Source organism: Solanum verrucosum, unplaced genomic scaffold (assembly GCF_900185275.1).
Source record: "Solanum verrucosum unplaced genomic scaffold, falcon-dt-bn FXZP01000276.1, whole genome shotgun sequence".
In the NCBI taxonomy this organism is placed as follows: Eukaryota; Viridiplantae; Streptophyta; class Magnoliopsida; order Solanales; family Solanaceae; genus Solanum; species Solanum verrucosum.
Genome location: NW_026019946.1, coordinates 888,269 through 916,211, shown reverse-complemented (window position 1 = coordinate 916,211; position 27,943 = coordinate 888,269). Strand labels below are relative to the sequence as shown.

Sequence of the window (27,943 nt, the reverse complement as noted above, 5' to 3'; positions counted from 1 at the left end):
TTTCATGTCGCTATAGACTTTAGAAATATTTACGAAGAGTGTTAATTGTCTTTAAAAAAAAATATTTAGCGACAATTAAGCTATTGTCATTAAGTAATTGCCGCTAAAAATAATTTTTGTGTAATACTAACAAATTCTTCCGTATAAATTATATTTCTAGTATTTGTTTCTTTCGTCCATTTCAATTAGTAAGTGCTAAGGTAGTGATATACCAACTAGTAGCAATAACTATTTAGCATTTTAAACATGTAAGCTATTTGTATATATGAAATTGTTATTTTTATTTTTGTTTGTTTATTTGACCTTTGGTTCAAAATTATCTTAATTTTCTTCTTTAGATGAAACTTTTTTTATAAAAAAAAAATTCATTATCTAAGCGATTTAAATAATTTTAGAAAATTAAATTAGATGACAACATTTTATTTAAGAGTTCTAAAAGATAAAAATAGTTTGCAAAATGTGTAATATTCTAGTCATCTTATTAAACAATTTGTGTTTAGTTTCTATTTGAGACTTTCCAAAGATGCATATTTAAAAAATATTTATATCATAATATTAAGTGTAGTTTTTTCATATTACGGGGTGTAAGTGTTTTGGTCTTAAGAATACAAGAACTGTATCGAAAATTGAGTTATATTCTAGGAACTTTTTAGTGTAATTAATCATTTTTTTATGGCTCACATCCTCTAAAATATATTTCTTTTATTTTTAGGTCAATATTCTATTATTATCGTAATCCAAAAGCATATCAAAGTGAATTGAAACAGAGAATATGATAAATATGATTTCATACCTCTTTCGATTTCACAAATAAAAATATCTCTGACTATAGGTCTATCAAATGGACGCTTCACATTTTAAAAAATCATTTCTCTTTATCTCCTTTTATTATTGACTCATTAATGAGAAGGTTTCTTGGAATAACCCCATCAAAAATGAAATAAATTATTTAAATTAGTAAAAAGAATATTTAGATAATTTAAACTTCTAAGTTTAAGGTTTAACATAACATAGAGTCTACAACCATGTAATAGTTATCTAAATAGTAGAGTACGTCTACTTGTGTTATTTTCTTAGACATAAGTGATTACTATTTAATTATGTCATTGTATAACAAAATATACATAGCATCAACATAAAAAAGTCATATGTTTAAGCTAATTTGAAGATTTCAACAATAAGAAAAAGGCAATAAACAGACCATAATCTAAGTCACTTCAACACAAATATTATCATTTTTATGCAAATTAATTAGAGTGGCTTACTTGGCTACTGGGAGAGAATAGAGATGATGATCTTCTCAAGGCAAGAGGTTGCAACTTATTATTCAAGGAGAAACTAATTACTCAATTTCACAACCTTTTAAGGCATTGATGCTTGCCTTGACATCCCAAAAGAAGGCCTAAAGTGTGACTTTATTTTTGCTTGCTTTCTACTCAACTCATCTTTTTATTTATTTTTTTATTTTGTGAATGAATATATAGGTGTGACTCTAAATGAAGGCGCACATTTGATAGAGTGTATAAAAATTAAGCATGATGTGTTTGTTGGGATTCATACGCACGTCTATTTTTTACTTCCAATAAGCCAAGAAATTAAATTTTTAAGATGAGAAGACCATTACTGTAATTTAACATTTTTGGTAGGGGCGTTTGATAGAGTATAACAAATAGTACTGAATAAATAGTGTTATTAATGTTGGGATTAGTTATGGTAAAATTATTTCTTATCAATTGGTTGATTTGGTGTATTAAGGACAATTTTGTCTTCAACTACGTTTATCCATATGTTAATAATCCTTATATTGTTAACACTATGATTTACTATGTGTTAATTATACACTCTATGATACTGAATACAATGTACAACTAATATATATATATATATATATTATTTTTTATAATACATCCTACTGACTCCTTAAAAAATTCTAGCTTTTACTATAATATTAATAGATAGATTCATAGTTTACTACTACTTCTCTGTGTCAGGGTGTTTTTAGGACAGCATCATGTTGAAGGTGCATATACACAATTGCCAAAATTGATTTGGGATATATGCTTGCCTTGACATCCCAAAAGAAAACCCAAAGTTGGTCTTTTCTTTTGCTTGCTTTCTACTCAACAGCTCTCCCTATTATCTTTTTACATCTCAAAATTATATAGATCACAAAGCAAATACCCACTCCCTGGCCAAACCCAAAAGGGGGAAAAGGCAATATCATATTCCTTGCATGAATATCAGAAGCTACCCACACAGGAAAAGACATAGTGGTAGTAATCATTAAAAGAGCACTAAACTTGTGATCTAAACTGAAATAATGGATCAATCAAGAAAATAATAAAACTCATCTTTCTTAGGACAATTCGGTGCATTAAACTTTTACTATGTGCAAAGTTTGAAAAAGGATCAGATCATAAGCGTCTATTGTATGGAGTCTTACCGTCTCAACAAGATTGAATGCCTAAAGTCAAATTTTATAGAGATGCCTTTATTCATTTTTTTATTTATCTTTTGTAGTTGACATATATAAATTGAAAAACAATAGCATACTCAGTGTAATCCTATAAGTGAGATTTGGAGGGTAGAATGTACTCAGACCTTATAAATTAAGAATGTAAACAATGCAATTTTTTAATGAAAAAATATAATATAAAATTAGAACAATAAAACCTGACTAATTGATAATTATATCGAAATAATATTGTGTTGAATTTGATAAGCTGGTATATAACGATATATTGAAATAATGTTGATTTATTGTCATGCTTCATGAAATTGGAAGAAGACACCAAAATTCTCTTAGATTTTTTTTTGTAAATAGACAACAATAGATTTTGCATAATGCAAGTTTGGTAGACTTACGAATATTAAATATAAGTGAATAAAAATAGTGAAAGGAAATGAAAAATAGAAATAATAATATGGTTTCATGTTAATTGGCATGATATAAATGAGACAACAAAATAGGTAGCCACGTAAAAAAAGATACTACAATTACCTAAAAACTATTCCATTTCTCTTTTCAAATTTAACGATACATGGGATATTTTTTGGGCATGTGATCCTCTCCTCGAGGGGAATATATAATGATGGAGTTAATTTTCGTTTCATTGTAGGTCAAATTTTGACCTGATTTTCTGTTCAAATTTTTATGACATCGATCGGTATGGGTATTGTTAGTCCCGTATTGACGTACAGTTTTTGTTTTAGATAGTATGGTATTAGAGCTCTAGGTTCACCGGTCTTACTTGTACAAAATCAAGTGTCTAGTATTGTCTCACATTCTTAGAGCTATAGGGGCATACTTAGGAATACTTCACTTTTCTTGGTTACTTTTGGGCTATCGTTATGTATATGTCTATGCTATGGCCCTATACTATGTCTATTTGACTTCCGCATAGTTATATTCGTTTTAGTTTATCAACTTGTTGTTGGGTTTTGACTGGCCTACTGGGGTTAATGGTAGACGTCATCATGATTTGATATCAAATTGTGGCACCAGGCTACCTGAATATATACTCTACAAACAACATCTAATAACTAATAATACCCTAGATAAACTGAAGTCTTTCAAAAGCAAGAAGGTCTCACCAAAACTGGATGAAAATAAGATCCTTGTGATGTGTGTGTTGCTGATCCTAATTACCTTAATATACCTAATCTAAATATGAACATCGAATGATGTCTATACATGAAATGTACGATATGTAATATAGTTAAATAAAATAATTGGATAAAATTGAACATACCAACCTGAACGAAAAACTCTGAAGATAGATTGAATTAAAGTCAACTGAATAATTAAAATAAGATTATTCTACTGAAAAGTTGGGGCATGTTCTAAGAGGCCGTTTGGATTGACTTATTACTTTTGGTATATAAGTCAAAATCCATGTTATTTTAACAAAAGTCTACAAAAGTGCTTAAAATTCATTTTAGCTTAAAAACACCTAAAATAAGTCAATTCAAACAGACTCTAAAACTGATTTATTGAAACAAGATATTTGAATATCTGAGATTGAGAAGAGAAAAATGTAAAATAGTATGCAAGTTACTTTAAAATACTTTCATCTTCTAATAATATAAAATTGTTTCTACAATTTAAACTGAAAACATGTCTAATACTGTAAGTATGAGAAATCATCATATCTATAAATGCATAAGTAATTACATCAGTTCAAATTCTAAAAATATAGAGAAATAATCTTTAAGTGGGAGTTTCTTACATTTGACAACACCATGTGAGCTCATGATGTCCAACTTATAATAATCTCAATTGGGAGAGTTGCCCTATACCTTACCAGAATACATATATGTATGTATGATATAGATACTATTAAGCCTTTTGGGCTTAAAAGAGCAACCGAATAGTGGTGTGCTCAAATCCCACGATGGCACATAGTTATGAGATTTAAATTTTCTGAACTCACATCCTCTCGGAGCTAAATTAATAATTCTCCCAAAATAATCTGTATATACTAATATACTCTTAATTGTATAAATTATTTCTCTATCTGAATCAAGTATCAAAATTAGTAAACTTGTAGTACTACTGGTGAGTCTATGCTCAAAATTACTATCTAAAATATACTGATATTTTGAGTTTTGATGGTAAAAATCATTTTCTTTGAAAATCATATCTATGTTTTCAACAAATAATTGTATACTTCTGTAAGGAATCTTGCAAGTGACTAAGAGGGTGTTTGGATTGGCTTAAAAGTTGGTCAAACCTACTTTTAAGTCAGTTTTTGACTTCTGGAAGTGTTTGACAAATATAAAAATAATTTAAAATAAGTCAAAAATGACTTAAAATAAGTTACGAAGTGTTTGGCAAGGTAAAAAATGACTTAAAAGAAGTCAGAAACCAAAAGTAGGTCTCCCCCTACTTTTTATTTTTTGACTTAAAAGTCATTTCAGTTTAACTTTTTATTTTTGATTTAAAAGCTACTATTTTTAAGCCAATCCAAACGGGCTCTAAACCTTTTTAAGAATATAATCTGCGAAATAAATATAATTAAATTTCATGAAAATATACTATACTTATAAAAACAATGCATCGATCATATGATGTACTATGACTAGGTTTTTAAATAATTTTAGCTAAAAAGGGTCCATGTGAAAGAATAAACATGAATCATCACTCATGAAGAATCATCAATGAATATGATAGCAATTTCAATGATAAGAATTTAATAATAAGAAGTTCGAATTAGAGGGAATTTGAAATCATAAACTTTCAAGGTAAAAATTCTAGTTTTGATCTTACTAACTGAAATTGTAGATGTAGGGCATAATAACGAACTAGATGATAGCCTTACATACTTGTAGAAGACAATAAACTGGAAGGAAAAACTCTTAATGGACTTGTTTGACCAAAACCATATGTGCTTGACTTGTTTTAAATAATTAAACTTGCTCTTGACTTGGGTTAGAGAGAAAGAATGAGAGAATTGACTTAGGATATGATATTTATGCTTTTTGAAAGTCAAAACTTAGTGGCATTGGATAATAGGGTTAAGATGAAAAACCCCTTAGAAACACATTTGAAAAGTCTGAAAACAATGACTAGGGTCACTATACGACTAGTACTTTGATACCACAAGTCGTGGTTTTACCCGTAGTTGCCTGGGTGGATTTGGGACTCTCTAAATATTTTCATGGGTTAAAGTACATGATGTACTATCGATGTCACGATCCGAGTCTACACTCTGGACATGGCCGGCACTCGAGAATTATTGTTGGTCCCTAAGCGAATCCTTATTCTGGCTGACTACAAGCGAAAGACTAACTCACGCATACAAAGCTTAAAATTGAATAAAATTCATTGAATTCAAATACAAAGGTTTAACTCAAACGATTAACTCTAAATATAATAGAATATTCAACTAGCCAGAAATAAGCTGAAAGTAAAAAGGGGGGGGGGGTGAATTAAAATTCCTTCAGTCGACTTCCTGTGATAGCCAGTCGACTCACCTGCAAGTTAGTACAGAGTTAAACAGTAATAATAATCTGCAGTAAGTAAATGACACAGAGATTTTTATACTGGTTCGGATCACCAATGTGGTGCCTAGTCCAGTCCCCTTGGGTTTCAAGGGTTTCCTTAAAAGCTTTGAAGTGAGCTTGGTGTTACAACTTTTCTTGTGACTTGATCCTGTCTGATATGCAAATCAAATTTCTATCTTGACGTTGCCTCTACTTGTAAACCTACACTCATATTCTTTCTTTTTCTTTTCTTTTCAATTGTATCACTCACGTGTTTACAAAGCTTTATGAAAGATAAAAGAAAGTTGTTTGATAAGCTCAAGTGAAGTTGCACACTTCACACTAAAGTCTGGGGTAGATTATATTGTCATCGACCCGTGCTCTTGTAAGGAAAAACCCAAGGGATTTATCTCAATCAAGGATGATTGCGAGATTCCTTGATTGCGGCGATTTTGCTGATCCATGTCCATATTAGATATGTGCATGGTAAATCACTTTCTCTACTCTTCTTGGTTGGCTCAATCCTTTCCTTGTATGATCAACAGACTTTTAATCCTTGGTTTGACTCACGATTCTTCCCTTTCTTGATAACTTGATTCTGTTTGAGGATTTGATTTGATAATCTGCTTGATTTCGTCTTGTCAATCAAGGTGTGCCTTGATTGAGTTGGTTGCTGGATTTAAGCCATCTGTAAGGATATTCTAATTCCTTAGATTGAGGTTTTCCTTTCTATCAGTTTCTGTGATGATCAATCAATTATATTTTTCCATCTTGATGTCTTCTGCACAAATCATTTCCTTTTTTATTTCGTGGCCTGCGAGAATTGGGATCAATGTGTTAAATGTCTATTTTCAAAATCAACTAACTCTAAGGAGTTAACATAGGCAACTCAAATCTTTAAAACATTTAACAAAATAAATGAAACAAAGTACTTCTCAAACTTTGTTGTCTATCTATGAAGCCTCTAAATAACAAAGATGGAAGTCGGGACAAGACCCACGACATCCTGACAAAACTGAAAAGTAAATGGAACCCTCCAGAAGCTAGGACGCTCACCATTGCTAGCTCGAACTGCAAGTGGTATCAACGAAGCGCATGTTGATGACCCTAGCTACATGTATCTGCATCATGAAACGATGCATCCCAAATGACATCAGTATATGAAATGTACGAGCATGTAAGGAGAATTCTAAAGCATAAACATAAGCTTGAATTGGTGAAAAAGAAACATACTTACCTCTTCTCAACTCACTCACCTCAACTCAACTAAAAGAAACATAGTTCATCTCAACTCAAAGAAAAATAGGGCTCAACTCAATAATAAGAGACTCAACTCGGAAACATAGTTCAACTAAACTCAGAGAAATAGGGCTCAACTCAACAATATGATACTCAACTCTATGAAACATAGTTCCACTCAACTAAGAGAAATAAGGCTCAACTCAACAATAAGATACTCATATCTGTGAAACATAGTTCAACTCAAAGAAATAGGGCTCAAATCAACAATAAGATACTCAAATCTGTGAAACATAGTAAAACTCAACTCAGAGAAATAGGGCTCAACTCATTATTAAGAGATTCAACTCTATTCAATATAAAACAGTAGTAAAGATGCATTATAAAGAAAAGCTTTTAAAACAACAGATAGCAACTCAATGTATTGAAAAATACAATAATAACTCATTTGCATATAAAAATACAAAACAACTCGGTGGGAGATTCTCTAACCGACAACCATCACTATGAGCCATGTGATGATACAACATCTAGCCCACGCTGCCAGAACTGTCCTATACTTTGCCAGGGTATAGAACCTACTCACTAAGTGGATCCAGTAGTCTATGCTAAAAAGCAATAAGGAATCATCTAAAAAGTACGACCCTTTCTACCCACGTTGACTACATGGTTTATGGGGGCAATGAGTTGTTAGAACTCTCCCCCATATCGGTGCTCAATACTACTCCCAAAATATAACTTAGCTCATATGTTTTTAAGAAAACATTTCCTCTTCCTTAACTTTGAGATTATTACTCAAAATATTTCTCTTAAAAGAGATAGTACTCAACTGTTCATGAACTCTTTTGGAAATCGGTGTTTCCTCTCATCTTAAATGTAAAAACATTTACTCTTGAGAATACTTAGTTCCCATATATCATTTTGAAGAAAATGAACTCAACTCTACTCTTCCTCAAACTCAAATGATCAAGTCTTAAAAAAATTATAAATAATTGTAAAAGACTTCTCAAAATAGGGTTCATGCCGATTAATTATGGACGTGAACGACTCAATTCAAGGTTGTCAATAACCATACAAAGAACTCAATACTCGAAACTCAACAACTTCATAACTCAAGGAATCAATGATAATACTCATCTAAAATAATGCTCGACTCAGAGGGTTCATGCGAAATTTATGGGCATGAACTACTCAACTCAAGGACTCAATGATACTTCTCATCACAAGATTGCTCGATTCATAGGGTTCATGCGAAATTATGGGCATGAACACCTCAACTCAAGGACCTTCATGGGTAACATGTAGTAGTCCCATGATTAGGATTATAATCTCAAAAGGATTAGAAACTCACTACTCAAGACTTAGAACTTGAAGATACTACTCCTCTCAAATATACTCAACTTATGGAGTTCATGTGGAGTTTATGGGCATGAACGACTCGACTCAATGATCTCAATGATAATGTAGACTCATGAATACATTCTCCTCATTCTCATACTCACTTACTCGAGTCTTGAAACAATTTATTATTAATTGTAGAAGACTCTTCGAAAAAACTCAAATGGACTTTCTCAAAAAATTCGAAAGAACTCTCAAGACTTGACTCTTAACTCTACCTTGAATTTGAATTATGAATTCAAGGTTATTAATTAATGTTATGAATTATTTCTAGATGTTTAGAAGTAGTTTAGAGTAGTTAGAATCGATAGGGAGTAAAGGTACCCTTGAAAGAACTCATACATGCAAAACGACAGAGAAAGGGTCGGGGCAGGCGACCTTGGCGCACTGAGTGGCGCAGGGCGCCAACCCCTGAACTACAAAGCACTTTTGTTGGTGCTATGGTGGGGCGGCGCACCACCCCTTGCCTAGACTTCCCCGATGAATTTCTTTGCTCATTTTCTGACCCTAGTTCGCCTAAAATTGAATGGTTTCTCTCAAACTCTTTTAGATTTATATATATACTAAACACATTTAGATCAAAACCTACCAAGAACAACACTCATTCGCAACTCTCACCTCAAGAACTCAATAAGAACTTCATTATCAAAGAACGAAGCACAAAAACCTCAAGAACGCACAAAAACCTCAAGAACTCAACAAGATTATCAATATACTCAATCTTATGGATGAAATTTGTAAAAGAAACTCATGATTGGCGTGTGGGTGAACAAACCCAACACTATGGAAGCTTACATACCTCAAAGAACTAGGTTCTTGGCGAAATCTTGAATTTCTTGAACGAACGCTTGAAACTTTGAACTTTTTCTCCTCTTGAATCTTCTCTCTAAAACCCTAAATGCTTTGGTGATGAATGAAACAGATTCTAATTAGTTTAGACCCTCAGTTGGGTGTAATTTGCGTTTAGAATAAGTGGGGGTAAGGAAAAGATTAAAATACCCCTCCTTAGTTCGGGTGGAAAGACCCTATCTAGAGAGGCTGCACTCAAACGGTCATATCTCCCTCATCCGAGCTTAAAATTTAGTAAACTCGGTGGCGTTGGAAAGAGGACTCATAAATCTTTCATTTGATATCTTATGGGCCTCCTAACTCATCTTGAAGTTGACCCAAAACTTAAAAGAACTTAGGAATGACTTGAGTGGAACTCAAGGTGCTACATCTAGTGACCTTAACACTTAAAGAATTTTACATTCCTTGGTAAAATCTTACTCACAACGGAGAATGGTTCGAGTCTTAGCTCAAAAAATTTCTGGGGTGTTACAATCGAACCACGACAGCTGATGACACCACAAGTCATATTTTGATTCGTAGTATCTGGGAGTACAAAATAATGCTAGAGAATATCTGCAAAAACGATCATAACTTTTTACTTCGGACTCAGAATTTATGAACGGTCAGTGACGTTGTAAAGTAGGCTCAAAGATAATTAATTTGGTGGGAATGAGACACATAACTCTTCATATTCTAAGATATATTCTCGTTTGAAATTGACTCTTGCATTATCTTATACAAAAACTTAATCGGTAGGGAATCTTCGAACTCGACTTAGTGCTAGAGGTTCCTTCTAACCTTATTTCTCATCCATAGACCTTCCACACTTAGGAATTGACCTTAATACCTGTGTACAATTAGAAATCATCGGGTCCGAACCTATCTGCATGCGAAGAATGGTTCGGCTCTTATCTTGGAATTTGTGGGGTGTTATAATGAGAGATCAATGATGTCAACTATTCTCTTCAGGAACAACACTAGAAAGCAGGGTGATTAAATTAAGGGTGACCAAAAAGTTTCAAAATTAAAAAAAGTGTGTAGGAGATGCTTCATGACAAGACCCTTGTGTGAATGGTATCCTGTAGAGTTTTTCTTTTACAGAAAACAGGGAGAATTTGTTGAGTGCAATCCTGATATTCTTTCAATCAGGCTGAATAGTGGTACTTCTGTTACATTGGAACCCAAACTACAGCCCCTACACAGGTGAAAGCCTATAGCCTATTGTACTACTATTGTGGTAGTCATACAGATTCAAGATCAAGCTCAAATGCCTTTGAGTTTATTTTATTTACTTCCGAAAAGAAGAATCAGTGGATTCATAGAGATTGTAACATTTACTATACTGAAATAAAATACTACAATTGTTGTAATATTTTCTAGTCTTGATTCTTGAAGGGAGTTTCATCACAATTATTCATCAATAACAAATGCAATTCAGATTGAATGGTCTACACTTAGACAAAAAGTAAACATAAAAACAGCTGAAATGAGAAAAGAAGTAAAGAGGAGACAATAGAGGAAACAGGCCTCAGAAGATAGAGGTGAAGGACACATCAAAAATACTATGTTAGTTTGATGTTATTTGATGATAGTCTTGTGTTCTAGCTTGTGAGTGATGTCGTAGTCTATATGAACGAAAGCTCGTTCAACTTCAACAAGTTGCTCCAGCTTTTCCTGTAGTGTTTCACCAATATTATGTGCCTGGTTCAGAAACATATCCTCTGGCAGTACTATATCAACCTCCACAAAATATTGTGTCCCAAAAGTATATGCTCTAACTGTGTCAATATGTTTGATCCTTTCGTGGTGATTCCATACTAGATATGTTAACTTTGCAAGAAAATCTGGTGGAGCTGTTCTTCCAATAAGTGCCCACACGTTTTCCAGCACCGTCCTTGCCCACGTGCTCATCGTGTAAAGTGCTATCTGAAAACACACAACAAAGATTAATCAACACATATTGCTTTTAGTCCACAATGTACACAAATTAAAGAGCTATATATGATGTTAATATGAACTCACAATGATAGCTCCAGTAGGATCAATCCACCAGTAGAAGTGGATGGCTAAGACTGCTGTCGCTAATCCGATTGAGTTGGTAATTACATCAAAGAAATGGTCTTGAGCATAGGCCCTTACAATTTCATTTTTGAATCTTCGGCAGTAGATCATAAGTAGAAACTTTATCACAGTAACAGAAACCATAATTCCAATCATCCATTTTTCTTTCTCAGGGTCCCTATCAGGATGAGACTGATTTTGAAGCATAGAACCAGAAAGCAAATCGATGTTAGTTGTACGCCATTTAACAATCCACAACTAATATTGCGGTAAATCAGAACTCAGTCCTATAATACGAAATGTATTATCATGATACAGATGATTAGAACCAAGTTACATACCTTAGTTATGAGTTGTCTACCAGATTCGAACAATATTTGTAGTCCTAGAGTCGCCATTATGGATGCAAACACAACTAGACCCTGAAAATAGTGCAGCAGATGAGTTCAAACATCCCATCATGCTAGACACATCCTGTGTGATTCATGTTAATGTATATAATGATGCATCAAGCAAAATATATACATTCAGAAAATGAAAAGCAGAAGGAATGCATTTATCAAATTGTCACGGAAAAATGGACATTAGGCCTAATTCAACCCTAAAAGCTAATCATGTGGTGCCGGTTGCTCAAGACAATATAACGAGACTACATATAATTCCCTAAACCAATGCAGGACAATCCAACATATATCTCAGAATGTTGCAGTGTTGTTAACAAGCTTACCACTGGCTGCATTCTCTTCTTTCCAATTGGATAGCGGTACTGGTTCGGGGATTTCATTGCATTAGAAGTGAACCACAAAATAAATCCAGATAAGAGATCTAATAGGGAGTCCAGTGTTGACGAAATTACAGCCAGTGATCTGCTGTCAATAGACGCGTATACTTTAGCAATGAAAAGAACCATATTTGCTATGTTTGACGCATGAATCGCTATCCTTTCACCCTTAGCCAGTTTCTTCAATTCATCCTGGCAAACATTATTGGTAGATAGGAAAAATAGTGATGATTAATTTGATGAGTATCTGTCATTTCTGGCAAATGTACAAGAGATTAACCTCAGTAAGATTTCCAGGTAAATAACCACATTCATTAATTGTGTCCATCTCATTGAATCCTTCAAGCAGCCTTTCTTGTTTTTTGTAGTATTCAACAACTTTTCTCTGATTCCCTGTACGCGATAAAGAGATTCCATGAAGTAGTCACCCAAGATTGATTATATTTTCAAAAGAAAATGAAAATCAGCTATCATTCTTAATGGTAGCTTAATAGCTTATAACACATATACTCTTGAATTAGGTCCATTCCAACTAAGAATATCATAGTAGCAGTCGTAGTATTAATCTTGGAGTTGCTTGTTCTACAATTCCTATTGCACTTCGATTATAGTATTACTATGTTGTAGTTATTGTTCCTATTTTAGAATGCTCTGTCATGCTATCTTTAGTAGTTTGTCGTGGCTTCTCCACTTAAGTTATTTTCTTTCACAAACTGCTTCGATATACATGTCCTTGAGCTAAAGATCTTTCGAGAACAGCCTCTCTACCTCCCAAGGTAGGGGTAAAGTTTGCCTTCAGACTACCCTCCCCAGACGTTACTTGTGGTATTACATTGAGTATGTTGTTGTCGTTGAAAGATAAGTTTTAGACCTATTAGCCTCAACAAGCAGAGCATCTAGTCATGGCACATTTCAAGTAAGAGTAAATTTGAGTCCAATAGAGATGGATTTTGTTGCCTGCTTTGCAGCTCACACTTACAGATTATCAAGTGAACTATTGTTCCTATAAAGTAACTCTGTGATTAGTGGCGGATCCAGGATTTTAAGGTCGTGGGTGCTCCATTAACTACCAGTCACAAAATAGAATAAATAAATTTATGACTAGTAAAAATGACAATTATATTTAAGCACAATAGCGGGAAAAAATTAATACGAAGAAATATAATAAATATTATTTTGGATAAAAGAAAAGCTTTTGTTTTTAATAAAAGTTTTTTTAGGATATTTTTGCAAATGAGCAGCTAGAGAAAGTAAGAAGAGAAGAACTTGTCTTTAAAATTTTAAGAAATGCTTCCAAAGGGGATTGAACCAGGGGACAAAACACAAGTGCATATGAACCTTAAAGCACCCACTTACGACCACTAAATCAATTCACTACTTATTACAAGAGTGCTCACTATGTAATTTTATCCCATTACTTTAAATTTCTATATAAATATAGTTAGTTCGATACGAGATTAATAAGTGCTCGAGCACCCGGAAAGGTCAACTTAGATCCGCCCCTGTCTATGATCGTACATAATTGAAGAAAGTAAAGGATTTGAATACAACAATTTAATTTACCCCTTCATGTATATAAATAATTAACTAGGTGTCATTTGACCATTTCCCCTTTTATACAAATTAAAATATGGTATAATCAGGCGAAAAAGTGCCATGTAAAAGAAGAAAAATAGCAAAAGGCATAAAAGAAAAAGAGAAAAGGCTCAAATATGCTATCAAACTTTGAGTAAAAAGCTCATTTATGTCCTCTATTAAAAGTTTGGTTCATCTATTATTTTTGTTTGAGAAAAGGCCCATCTATGTCATTATTTACGATAAGTTATTTCCAGTATGTTACATAGTTAACATCTGCTGAGCACATGAAGAAATATTTGAGAAATGCAACCATCAATAAATTTATGTAATTGTCAACACTAAGAGCAGGTAGAACATTAATATAATAACAACTAGAATACTCAGCAGGCATTTTATGTGAGATGATTAAGTACAAAAGTCAAACTATCTAATTTTTGGTATAATATTACATAAGTCATAATAATTAATCATTCCATTTTTTTAGCTTCTCTTAATGACATGTCACAACATATTTGACAAATTTGTAACAGTCGTACTTTTGATATATATCAAAGTGTGCAATTTTTTAAATTTCATATTCAATCAAACAAAGAGGCGGATAATATAAATGGAGTAACGTAACAAATATATTGATCAAAATGCATGTAGTATTTGAAAAGGGAAGTGAGGAGGTATTACTGAAAGCGCGAAGTAGACGAAGGAAACTGAAAGATTGATGATCATAAGAGCGGTGTTGAGGAAGATGGAAGTCACTCGTATTGAGTTTCCATGTCGACCCCAACGACATGGAGTGATCAACAATGGATTGAGCAGCGGGAGACAACAACTCCGTCCTAAAACTATCACCACCACCACTACCACCATTACTACGACTGATGATTGACATGATTTAATTTAGATGAGTTGCTATAGTTATGGTCTTAGTTGAAGACTTTTTATATTTATTTCATATAGAACACTTAGTTGTTTATTAGGAACACATACGGCATGAATATGGGCGTAATGGGAATACAAAGGATTCCGTACCTCTCACCCACCGTCCGACCAATTATAATTAAAGACCACAACTAAAACACACTTCCTATAGGCCTACAACATGCACTCCCACCCCCCACCCCCCACCCCCCTTCTCTCTCTACTTAAGTCTTTGCCAACTAAACTAGTAAATTCATGGGAACATTTTGTGTATGGAGTCATTTAACTCATATACAAAAGATTAAAATTATCGGTTATTATAAGTTATAAATAATTGTTCATAATCAAAGATGAGGTAGGACAAACATCTTGATGATTGTAGCACAAGATTAAAAATGATTCGATCTTAATTATGAGAATGGTAAAATTCTAACTTGTGTCATGACCCAAGTCTACACCCCAGTCAAGATACGGTACATGAAACCTTAAGTGATCCCAAGCTAACCCTTGGCATAGCATATCTAAGAACATCACATGAAAATTCAAGCGGAAGCTATAAACTATATAACTGAAATAAAGTTCAAGAATAAGTCTATTTCTAGTGAATACTAATATCTTAAAGCCTCTAAACTGAATGACATATTTTGCCAGGACAAGACCTCGGATTTCTTGAAAGCTAACACAATTGAAGTGAATAAAATCTACTGGCTCATAACTTAAGTCCTCTGAATGTGAGGAAGACTCACCATAATGCTGAAAGTAGATGAATTTAGTGGAACGTCTTTCCGCAAATCTGAATCAAGGTGCTGAAATATATATCATAAAATGATGTAGTGTGAAGTAGAATCAATACATTGAATATATTGGTATGCAGGGTAAGGACTGAGATCATCAATTATACAAGCAACTAAATGAGCTATAAATATGAACATGAGCTATATACAAAAACTACTTATTTTGTCATTCCTATGATTAAAAGGATTCAACGAATAAGAATTGAAAGTCAAAACTCTAACATATGACATAATATCACAGAAACAAAAATGTATATTTGAGACCATATACTGAAAGAATGCATATCTAAAAATTATTGTCATGATCCAAAAATGGACGTGATGACACTCGTCTATCCCACCACAATAGGTCAACTTGAACCCAACAATACGAAAGGAAAAACAGAAATAAACCAATAATAACATAAGCGTGGAAAATTTAGTCATTCTCAAATACCATGAAAATGTGGTTGTCACGTGTACAAGCCACTAATATATAAAAACAGAGTTTGAAGGATAAATACAAGTTTCAAATGTCCTAGTCTCTCAAATAGACCAATAATATATATAAGGAAAAGGAAGGCCTACCGGCATGACAAGAAGATATCTCTCAAGTATCCATAGAATGCCTTGGACTTAGAAAGAAGGAGGGTAATCACACAGATCCGAGCTCAAAACTTACATAAGTGTAGAAGCAAAGAGTGAGTACCAAACAACACAGTACCTAGAAAGCAACCCACTAAACACAAGGTAAAATTAGCTAGAAATCGAAAATTCCTTTGATCCCAACTGAACTGCCACAACTATAACCTGCACAGAAATCAACCCAACCTAACTGTTCACGATATAACGTCCACAAGATTTAATAGTCACAGTCCAATAGTTACATTTCATCAAATTACAGGTGTCAAGTTCATCATCACAACAATCAAGTTCATCAATCACAAATATCAAGGTCATCAATCACAAATATAAAAGTCATTAATCACAATAATCAATCTTAATAATATAATCAAGTTCATTATTTACAAGTATCAAATTGGGATATATAAGAAACACCTATAGTCTAGGTACTCACCGACAATAACCTAGGCATCAATAACACTAGCTGGTAATGATCTCAGCATCAACAAAACTCACCAGTAATGGCCTCGACATCAACAACACTCATCAGCATTGACCTCGACATCAATAATATTCATCGGTAATGACCTCAGCATCAATAACACTCACTGACAATGACCCAAACATCAATAGCAGTATATCTCGTCACAGTGTTGCAGAACCAAATCTAGGCATCAATAACACTCGATGGTAATGATCTCAGCATCAACAAAACTCACCAGTAATGACCTCGACATCAACAACACTCACCAGCATTGACCTCGACATCAATAATATTCATCGGTAATGACCTCAACATCAATAACACTCACTGACAATAACCCCAACATCAATAACAATATATCTCATCACAGTGTTCCAGAACCAAAGGAAATAGGCATGTTCACACAATAATGAATTTCAGGTAGTTCACATCTACAACAACACTATCAAACATCTCATCAATCACCAATTCAATATAACACTCAAAGCAATTCACACTACTCAATACAATATTATCAACATGTTGCCTTTTCTATTAATCTCATTTCTATCAAATTCAATTTGAGAAATTAACCCATCATCTCATTTCCATTACGTACTTTCCTACACAAACAACAAGGAGGGTTCAAGATTTTACGAGTTTTAATAAGGTTTAGAAGTTTACTTTCCTTAATCAATTCAAGACTTGAGCTTTTCCCTTCCGAACAATATTCAAATCAACACAATCTAGTAAAAAAAAGTATTCAAAATGAGATTTTAAAACTGACAATATCCATATCAAGTAATTTGAGTAAATGAGTCTAATCGACTCAAAAACCTGATTCTGAAAATAAGGTTTGAATATGAAAATTGTTACATAAATATGGCACTCAAAGCATTTGGAATCCATTGGTGAAAACCATTTTGAAAATGGAGTTGTTTCAACTCATAATCACCATTTCTTGTCAATGCTTAAGTTCATGAAAAACCCCAAGGTTTAGATTCAAAATAGCAATTTAAGTGATAATTTTTTTTCATAATCATGGAGTAATAATGAAGGGGAGTTAAATTTGGAATGTAAATGAAGACATGTGAGTGAGACATGTAGACTCTCTCAAAGATTAATGAAGACTTTAAGAGTTAGTATTAAGAAGAGAGCGAAGATACGATTTGAAAGAATGCATACGGGATGAAGAACAAAGAAGAAAAGAGCCTGGTGACCTGGCGCAGCAGTGGCGCGTCGCGCCAGCCCCAAAAGTACTAGGAGTACTTTGGGGCGCACTTCTGGTGCAGGGCGCCGACCCTCCTGACGCTATGGTGGCGCATTGCCCCAGCCCGAGCCCAGAAATTCGACAAATTTTCTTGTTCAATTTCGGGTCCTAACTTATCTAGAATCGATTGGTTTCTTCCAAACTCTCTTTAATTCATAAACCCAACAAAATTTCACGGAAATCTCACTCAACTTCTATCAAGAAACACCACTTATTCACAAGACCCTCACCTCAAGAACTCAAAACTTCCATTGATAAAAAATGGGGCTAAAACTCAAGAACTCTTCAAGAATCTTTACATAAACAATTTCATGGATGAATTAATGGAAGAACTACATGATTAGCGTGAGGACGAACAAGTCCATCACTATGGGAAACTTCACATACCTGGAAAGAACGATTGTTCTTGGTGAAAATCCTCAACACTTGAATGAATTTTTGAAAACCTTCTTTTCCTCTCTTTGAAACTTCGCCCTAAAATTCTAAGTGTTTAGGAATATTCAAAATATCTTAGCGTCCCATTAGATCCCTAAATTGGGTGAGTAAAACGTGGTTAAGTCGAGTGGGGTGATGAAAAGACCAAAATACCTCTTTCTCAAACGGATGAAAAGCCTTAACTAGAGAGGCTTCACTCAAATGACCATAACTTTTTACTAGGAACTCGGAATTTAGCAAACTTAGCGGGGTTGGAAAGAGGACTCAAATACCTTCAATTTGATATATCATGGGACACTTAAATAAGTATGTGCTAAAATATATGGCCATTTTAAGTTGACCTGGAACTTAAAACCTGATACTGAGGTGTTACACTGATCTTCCCTCTAAGAAAATGAACTTGTAACACCTCAGACTTCGATCAGTTTTGAGTTTTGGGTCAACTTCAATCAACTATATCTTTTAGCACATAAAGAGATAGATGGGCCTCCTTGGGGATCATCAATGATTCTTGAGTGCTGGCTATGTCCAGGGTGTAGGCTCGGATCGTGACAGAATTGGTTAAAGAGGAGGATAAATGTGCTTGTTTAGATATGGGGGATCAAATGACTTTGTTTTTGCTTGTTTCTTTGCCTTCACATTGGCTCCTATTTATAGAAAATTGGATTTTTTTAAATTTTTGAAAAGTTTCAATTATAAGATTCATAGCTGTTAGTGATAGCTATATTTTTAGCAAAAAACTAAATGGGATTGAATAAAATATCAAGTTACATGCTATCACATTTAAATATATGCAGTTTATGGCTCCGATCTTGTGATGACCATTTTTATAAGTCAAATATTTCTTATTAGGAAAATTATTTAGTGTTGTCTAAATTCAAGTAAGTTCTATCGACAAAAAGATCACATAAAGTATAACAAATGGATTTTCTTACTCATTCCATTCATCAAGAAAGGCAAAAAAATTATACAATTTAATTTATGAATGTACAACATTAAAGTTTGAAATAAACTACCCTTTTATGTCTTGGTTAAGAATTTTGTAATATCAATTTCGACAATATTTGAATATGTGTAAAACTAATAAACAATTTCATGATTACCTTTTAAGATACGAAGTTTAATTTAATGACATCAACTTGAAATATGTGTAGTTTATGACTCGGGCCTTATGATGACCAAAGTTTTTGAGTCCATCATTTCTTATTAGTAAAATAATTTCAGTATCCACAGAAAGATATCATAGCGTCATAACAATTGTGCTTGCTTACTCATTTCATTATTCAAGAAAGATAAAAAGAAAAAAAAACTATATATTTTCATTTATAAATAGAGAAAAATTTACAATAGAAGGGGGTAAGGCACGTTTAAAATTTTAAAAAATACTAAATAGGACAGGGTAGGTTGAGTACATAAAATGACAAGGCTTCACTCGCTCATCATCATGAATATTTGTAGTTTGGGATCGATCATTTGCGGTATTTGTTTGGGCTAGGTAGTGCCGGCCAATTTTCAGGTTTGTAGGAGACAAGAAATTCATTTTTTTCTGGACGGCTAAGTAAGCCAATAGATGAATCTCCATCTTCATACGTCTCTTTTTTCCATTTTCTTTGGCTTAGTTTCTTTCCCATGATGATGCTCATCCCATTCAATACCTTCTTGATTGCTACACTCGATATCCCATGGGCAATGTCCTGCATGTGAGAGGACATTTGAACCACAAAATATTACGACCTTCATTATCAAACTCTTTAATCCAATCTTGTTGTATCTTGATATCTGAGAAGTTTGAAGAAAATATTTTTGAATTTTTAATTAGGTATATAATATGAGACATCGAATAAGGATGAAAATCTATTGTTGTTTTAATAGTTTTTGTAACATATATAAGAGTGGTCAAATGATGTAGAAACTGTTTTGTTTTGTTTTTGGACAAAGGATTGGGGAGGTTCATTAAGTCTTCTAAGTTTCTCATAATTTGTGACCCATTAATCAGGAAGAATTTTCTTGGGATTTCATTACATATGGTTACGTTGTTCCATTTATGGCGTCTACGTACGTTTAAAAGCAAAACATTTTCTCCACTTGGAAGAGGAAGAGGAAGAGACATTGCATGATTCTGAACCCTCCAGACAATTTGAGAATGTAGAGTAGCTTGTATAACATCTCTATCCTTGAATTTGGACTTGGATCATTAGCATTTTCGTCAAATACAGGGACATATATTGATGTTTGGACATAAACTGTCCCAGCATTTAGAGTAATTTTTGTTGTACCCAAATTAGCATATTGGTACTCATTGCATCTTGTATCAAGAAGTGAAATGTGAGCTATAATCGTCTCGTCTTTCCTTCCATGATATGTCAACGCAATCCTTACTGCCCCAAAATGGATATGGGTAAAACCAAGATTTTTCCACTGTTTAGGAAAATCCTCTGATATTTGTAAAGAGATAAACTGTTCTTCCTGAGTTGCAAGAATAGGGTGTTGGTCAAGTATTGAGGCTAGCTGCAATGTATTCTCTAACACCGTACCTCTAGGCTTCTGTTGAACGGATTTTTAACCATGGAAAGAATGCCTTTTCGGCAAAAGCGGAATACGGATTTAGTAGGGGTGGGTAGGTTGGTTGAAGACGTTAGATTGTCATTGGGTACGTATAACATCAGATTTACATGAGAGGGTTTTACCAAGAGTAGGAAGCATGTGTATTTTTGTCACAGACTTACAAGGATTAGATGAGCTGGATGAAAATGACTCAGACATGTTTGTTTAGATATATATGGGGGAACAAATGACTTTGTTTTGTCTTGTTTCTTTGCCTTCACATTGGCTACCTTTTATAGGAAAAATAGTTTGAATTATAAGATTCATAAGTGTAATTAGTGATAACTATATTTTTAGCAAAAAACTTAATGTATTTGAATAAGATATCAAGTTACATACTATCACATTTAAATATATGCAGTCTATGGCTCTGATTTTGTCATGACCATTTTTATTAGTCAAATACTTCTTATTAGGAAAATTATTTAGTGTTGTCTAAATTCAAGTAAGTTCTATCCATAAAAAGATCACATAGGGTATAACAAATGGATTTTCTTACTCATTTCATTCATCAAGTAAGGAAAAAAAATTATATAGTTTAATTTATGAATGTAAAACATTAAAGTTTGAAACAAACTACCCTTTTATGTCTAGGTTAAGAATTTTGTAATATCAGTTTCGACAATTTTGAATATGTGTAAAACTAATAAACAATTTCATAATTACCTTTTAAGGAATAATACAAAGTGTATAATTATAGGTTGCAACCCTTCTAGAAGCAGCATATTATTATTATTATTTTATCTAATTTTGGAAGAAATCATATTTAGTATAAATTTTATATTGTTTTGAATAAATATATTTTTAATTTTATTAATGATGGATATTCACCAACATGCAACTTGACACACATTGAAATTTTTTTCTAAATTGATTTTGAGACATACAAATATAAATTATTGTACAAAAAACTAATTAAAACATTGTTTGTGAACATGGCAGAACATTAAAAAGAATATTTTATTCATTGTAAGCAGAAGATAAATTAACAGTAATTTATCTTACTTGTTTTTTATTAAATGAAATATACATTTTAGGAGTATAAGTAAAAATAGAATAACGAACAACGTTAACAAATATAATTTGATTATCTTACTATATTATTTTGCGAGTTTAATTTAGTTATTAAAAAGAGAAAATACATAATTTCCCCATCAAACTTAGACCCTTTTTTGAAATAAACACATAAAGTTTGTGCAAGTCCTATTACCCATAAAACCATTTTTAACCATTATAAATATATCATTTTAACTTATTTTTATATCAGATGTGATATCACGCTTAAGAAGCGCGTGAATGAGGAAAATTTAGCTTCAACCAATGGAAATATGACACGTATCATGTCAATTTGATCTCCCAATTACTGCATCTACTTCACTTAACGATAGGGCAACAAAATTGAAGAAAACCCAAGTTCTGAGCGAAAAACTTTAGCGGAGTAAAAATAATTGTTGAATGCTTCATCCCACCCCGCCGGCGAAAAAGGGAGAGAAGAAAACAGAGAATGAAACAACATAATCTGTCTTCGTCGTCGAGGAAATCAGCTAGCCGTGGATGAAATTCTTCGCTGGCAACGACCCTGAAAGGTGTTTTGTTTGATGGACTGAGACTGTGTTATTCAGTTACAACTCAACCCTTTCATGGAAATCCATCCGAAACAATAAAAAAAATACCCATAATTTAAAATTGAAATTATTAGAGAATGGTCAATTAGTTGTAATATTGATAAAGATACAAAATGTGCAGAGTTAGTTTTGATTTGATTATCTTATTATAAGTAAAAATAGAATAACGAACAACGTTCACAAATATAATTTGATTATCTTATTATATTATTTTGCGAGTTTAATTTAGTTATTAAAAAATCACAATTTGAACCATGTTGAATCTTCTATATCTTATTTATTAATCCTATAATTAAATTTAGCTTCTACCATATATATTATTTGTTAGTGAAAATGCTTAACGGCCAATAGGTCACAAATTAAACCTAGTTGATATTTCTTCTTCATTTTTTTAATCCTACTAGTATTAGAACACACACAATGCATGTTTCACATAAAAAAAATAATTACTAATTGTCGCAAATTGTTTTGTTGATATTTGAGCAATTGATTTATTATAAATTGGTTTATAATATTGACTAATGTATGTCTCAAAAGACATTTTACCAACGAAATTAAACTTGCAAAATAATAAATAATAATGGATAATTATTATTATTAGTCAATATTATAAATCACTAACCGTCATTATTATTCACCACTTCCATTAGTTCTTAGTATCATTCCACTACTAATTATTAGCAGACACAACAAACAATTACAGTTAATCATTAATATCAACCACTATACCATAAGATATTACCCCTATACCACTATTATAAGTCAACACCATCTCAAATCGACACGCACAATCATCATAGTTAGTCATCACCACCATCAACTGCCATATAAATTTTTAAATATTTTATTGATATAATATTAGATTAATTTAGTAGTCTACTTGAATTTATATTTAGAAGTTTTTTTAACAAAGACAGATTTTATACATTCAGATATTGAAATACGAGAAGTCTTAACTATTTAGTATTAAATATTAATGTAACAATTAAGATATGTATTAAGATTCAGACCTTTAAATCTTAATGCATATCTTAAAATCCAGATGTATATTCGACTACATACATTTTGATCTTAGTTAAGGCAAATGAGGCCTAAAATAAGCTTTTTGTAGTTAAATCACAATTTTGAATTAATTGAACATTGCGGTTAATTAACTGAAATATTTATTGCATGTCTATACCCAATACACTATATTTAAAGGGAGAAGGGTCTAAAATATCACTTAACTATTTAAATTGATATAAAATTACTCTTCATCCACCTTTCCACCCTCACCCCCCCCCCCCCAAATACCCCTAACATTAACCTTTTGACAAAAAATTACCCTCCATATAAACCTTGGGCACATATTTTTCCTTATTTTTAACAGCTCTTCTAAAGGAAAATTATTAAATATTTATTTATTATGTTACCTAATTTGATTGGTCTAAATTTAAACTCTTCTCAAATAAATAATAAAAATTACATGTGAATTAAATCAATCTCCAAGTTATTATACCCAATTCATAACTGAGGATCTAACTAAAATCGATACTCGCCCCATCTAATTGTCAATCTAAAAAAAGTTTATTATTTTTTATTAATATAAAATTTTGTATCAATTATCCAATTGTTTTGGTCATTCCCTCTTTTTTTTTAATCTCTTATTCTTAATTAGGATATTAATTAAGGATTCAAAATTAAAATGAACTTACATGTTCATGCTCTTTAAATTTATATTATTTTCATGGTGGGCGGGGATACGAAAAAAATGTTATTTTCATTCTTTTATTTTAAATTTTGGATACACACAAAATAAAAACAGTATATGTACATAGTTGCTTAATTAAATTATCTTCTACTAAACTAATTATTTATAAATGAATGTCATCCTTATTTTTCTCCCTTTTTATTCCTTGTTTAATTTGTCATTAGTTGAAAAAAGTTAAAATTTAACATGATGGACAAGATCCAAGAAGAAAAAAAAGTGGAAGAGAGAGGAAGTGAGGGGGTGAGTGTAGATAATAGATGATTATTATTTTTTATTTTTAATTTACTATGGAACCCAAAATCAGGCCAATGATACGAGCTCATATATTAAGTAATTTAAAATATTTTAATGGAGAATTAAGGGCTTTAAATGCCTTTAAACTATGAGATTTGGTATAAAATTAACCCTCCATCCACTTTATGAGTGTGGGTCATTAGAATTAAAAGTATTTTTGAGCCAAATTATTGACGCCACCGGATATTTAGGAGCTGAAAGGTGGATGGAAGGTAATTTTATACCAATCTAAATAGTTGAGGAGCATTTTAGCCCTTCTCCTATATTTATATTGTAATCATTATATATATATATATATATATATATTTACTATGATACATCTTTCAATGTTCTTTTAGTTTTTATTTTCCTGTATGTTTGTGTAGTAATTTTATGTATCTCAACATTCATGAATATTATTTGACAAAATTAATAGTGTGCACGAATCATCATTATATTATTAATATTTTGACAAGCTAACATACGATAATCATTAATCACACATCTATGCAATTATTCATGAGAAAATTAAGTGTATAAGCAAATCATATACTAGTTAATTAGTTAATATACCTATAGTTTGCCTTAATTATAATTCGCGATCTACTTTTAGTTATAATTATCGGCTGAGCTTTTTAGTTTTGTATAATTTGGAATTTGTATAACTTTTGTATAATTCAGAATTTGTATAATATAATTTATATAATTGTTTACACTTCTGATGTTTGTAATTATATAAATTAGTTATGTCGAGTTTATACAAGAATAACTGAATTATACAAATGTACTCGAGAATTATATAAACCTACGAATTATTCAAATCCGCGAATTATATAAACGGGTCATCTTAAACTATAGCTACAACTGGTAAATATGTAAACTATAACTATGGATGATGGAAAAACAGAGAAAACTTAAAATTGGAGAGAAAACAAACTTGGACTGTATTCAATAGGCACAATTTTTTCTTATGTCGACTTACTACAATTTAACTCTTTTTAAATAGAGTTTTACTAACTTAAAATAAGGTAGCACTAACTCCTACTATCACTCAACTACTAACAAACTGAAAGGATTTTGCTATCTTTATTCAACCAACTACTTACGTGATAATGATTGAGTCAATTGAAATACTAACGACTAAATAAAGCCAACAATCCCTCCCTTAAACTGAAAGCCATACTATCAGTTTATCCTGCTTGCAACCAACAACTTGTTTCAACTGTTAGTTTCCGAAGTGCGAACACCAAGTAGTTTTCTGAACTTCAGGAAGGATGCTAATTTGAGAGATTTGATAAACACATCAGCCAGCTGATTTTCACTTCTACAGAAGATGAGATCAATTACTCCATCTTTTGTGAGGTCCCTTAAGAAATGAAATTTGACATCAATAAGTTTACTTCGTCCATGCTAAACAACATTTTCGGAGAGCTTTATTACTGAACTGTTGTCACAATAAATGGTAATAGAGCCATTCTGGTTGAATTGAATTTCTCCAAGAACCTTACGCATCCAAATTGCTTGACAGACACATGCTGCTGCTGCCACAAATTCAGCTTCTGTAGTTGATAAAGTCACAATTGATTGCTTTCTCAAAGACCATGAAATTGCTCCCGACCCCATCATAAAGACATAACCAGACGTACTCTTTCGATCATCTAAATCTCCAGCAAAATCACTGTCAGTAAAGCCAACTAAGTCTGTTTTTTCTCCTTTCGCGTAGAACAAACCATAATTAGTAGTTCCTTGCAAATAGCAAAAAATTCTCTTTGCGGCAAAAAAATGCATCTCTTTCGGACTTTCCATGTATCTGCTAAGACTTACATCATGCATAATATCAGGCCTTGTGGCCGTTAAATACATCAAACTTCCCATTATTTGCTTGTAAAGAGTGTTGTCAACTCTTCTTCCTCCAGGTTCTTTAGTGAGCTTCGAACCAAACTTAGTGGGACTGCTGGCAAAGTTGCAACTCTTCATCTGAAACCGACCCAAAATCTCTTGAGCATACTTCTTTTGTGTGATGAAAATACCATCAGTAGATTGAACAACTTCAATGCCAAGAAATTAATGCATCATTCCAATATCCATCATATCAAATTCCACCATCATAAACTTCTTAAAACCTTCAACCATGGAGATGTCATTTTCGATGTAAATTAAATCATCCACATATAAACAAACAATGAGCATTTTTCCTTTATCATCATTCTTTGTAAAGAGTGTGTGCTTATATGGACATTTCTTAAATCCCTCCTTAGAAAAATAAGCATTTATACGACTATACCAAGCTCGTGGAGCTTGTTTAGTCCATACAATGTCTTCTTTAATTTACACACCTCATGTTCTTCTCTAACCTTGACATAACCAGGAGGTTGATCAACAAATACTTGTTCATCCAAGTCCCCATGTAAGAAGGCCAATTTGACGTCCATTTGAAAAATGGGCCATGAGTGTTGAGCAGCCAAAGCTATCACTAGTCTGATAGTATCAAGGCATGCTACTGGAGCAAAAACTTCTCTGTAATCTACACCGAACTCTTGTTTATAGCCTTTAGCTACTAAGCGTGCTTTGTGTCGCTCGACTTCACCTTTCTTGTTCATCTTTTTCTTGTATATCCACTTGACACCAATTGTCTTATGCCCTTTTGAAAGCTCAGTCAACTCCCAAGTGTCATTTCTAGCAATTGTTGCCATCTCTTCATCCATTGTCTTTCGCCATTTTGGATCTTTAACATCTTTTTCAAAGCTGGTAGGATCACAATTTGAAAATAACGCAAAATGGATAAGTGGATCTTTAGATTGATCAATTCCAGTTACCTCAAAATCAGTCATTCATACAGGTCTTCTTTTTGATAGTTGAGGACGCTCTTCTTCTTGTATAGAAGCTGAAATGGGTGACTCAATTGGATTTGTATTTGTCAGCTTTTCTGTTTCCTCCAGTTGTTGTTGTATTTCCTCTTCAAAGGCTACTGGAAGGAGCTGCTGATCCATTTCGTCCTTCCATGACCAGGTAGCATCTTCATCAAAAATTGCATCACGACTAATGATGATCTTCTTGGTGTTAGGATTATATAACTTATAAGTTTTAGATTGATTACTAGCACCAAGAAAAATGCATTTTTCTCCTTTATCGTCTAGTTTGATCCTCTTCTGATTTGGAGCATGTGCATAAGACACACATCCAAAGATTCGAAGATGGTCAACATTAGGTTTCTGCCTGCTCCATGCCTCCTCTGGAGTCATATTTTGAACAGAGAAAGTTGGACTTCTCTTTAAAATATGAATGCTCCAATCAACATCTTCCGGCCAAAAACCTTTTCAGACACCACTCTTAGTTAA

At 32.7% G+C, this 27,943-nt stretch overlaps 1 protein-coding gene across 1 annotated transcript; it reads right to left on the bottom strand.

Moving 5' to 3' along the window:
* Positions 1-10,863: 10,863 nt before the first annotated feature.
* Positions 10,864-14,759, bottom strand: LOC125810276 (metal tolerance protein 9-like). Its single transcript, XM_049489785.1, has 6 exons — positions 14,552-14,759; positions 12,576-12,688; positions 12,242-12,487; positions 11,856-11,936; positions 11,476-11,706; positions 10,864-11,379 (listed from the first exon to the last, which is right to left on the bottom strand). The coding sequence occupies exons 1-6, from the start codon at positions 14,757-14,759 to the stop codon at positions 11,032-11,034; spliced, it is 1,227 nt and encodes a 408-aa protein (XP_049345742.1). The 3' UTR covers positions 10,864-11,031.
* Positions 14,760-27,943: the final 13,184 nt, after the last annotated feature.

What these genes read in the sequence shown, in the direction of transcription:
- LOC125810276 (XM_049489785.1), bottom strand. Translation starts at nt 14,759, where the DNA reads ATGTCAATCATCAGTCGTAGTAATGGTGGTAGTGGTGGTGGTGATAGT. An exon ending in TCGTCTACTTCGCGCTTTCA is followed by an intron (nt 12,689 to 14,551) that starts GTAATACCTCCT and finishes TATCGCGTACAG; the next exon opens with GGAATCAGAGAAAAGTTGTT. An exon ending in ATCCTACTGGAGCTATCATT is followed by an intron (nt 11,380 to 11,475) that starts GTGAGTTCATAT and finishes GTGTGTTTTCAG; the next exon opens with ATAGCACTTTACACGATGAG.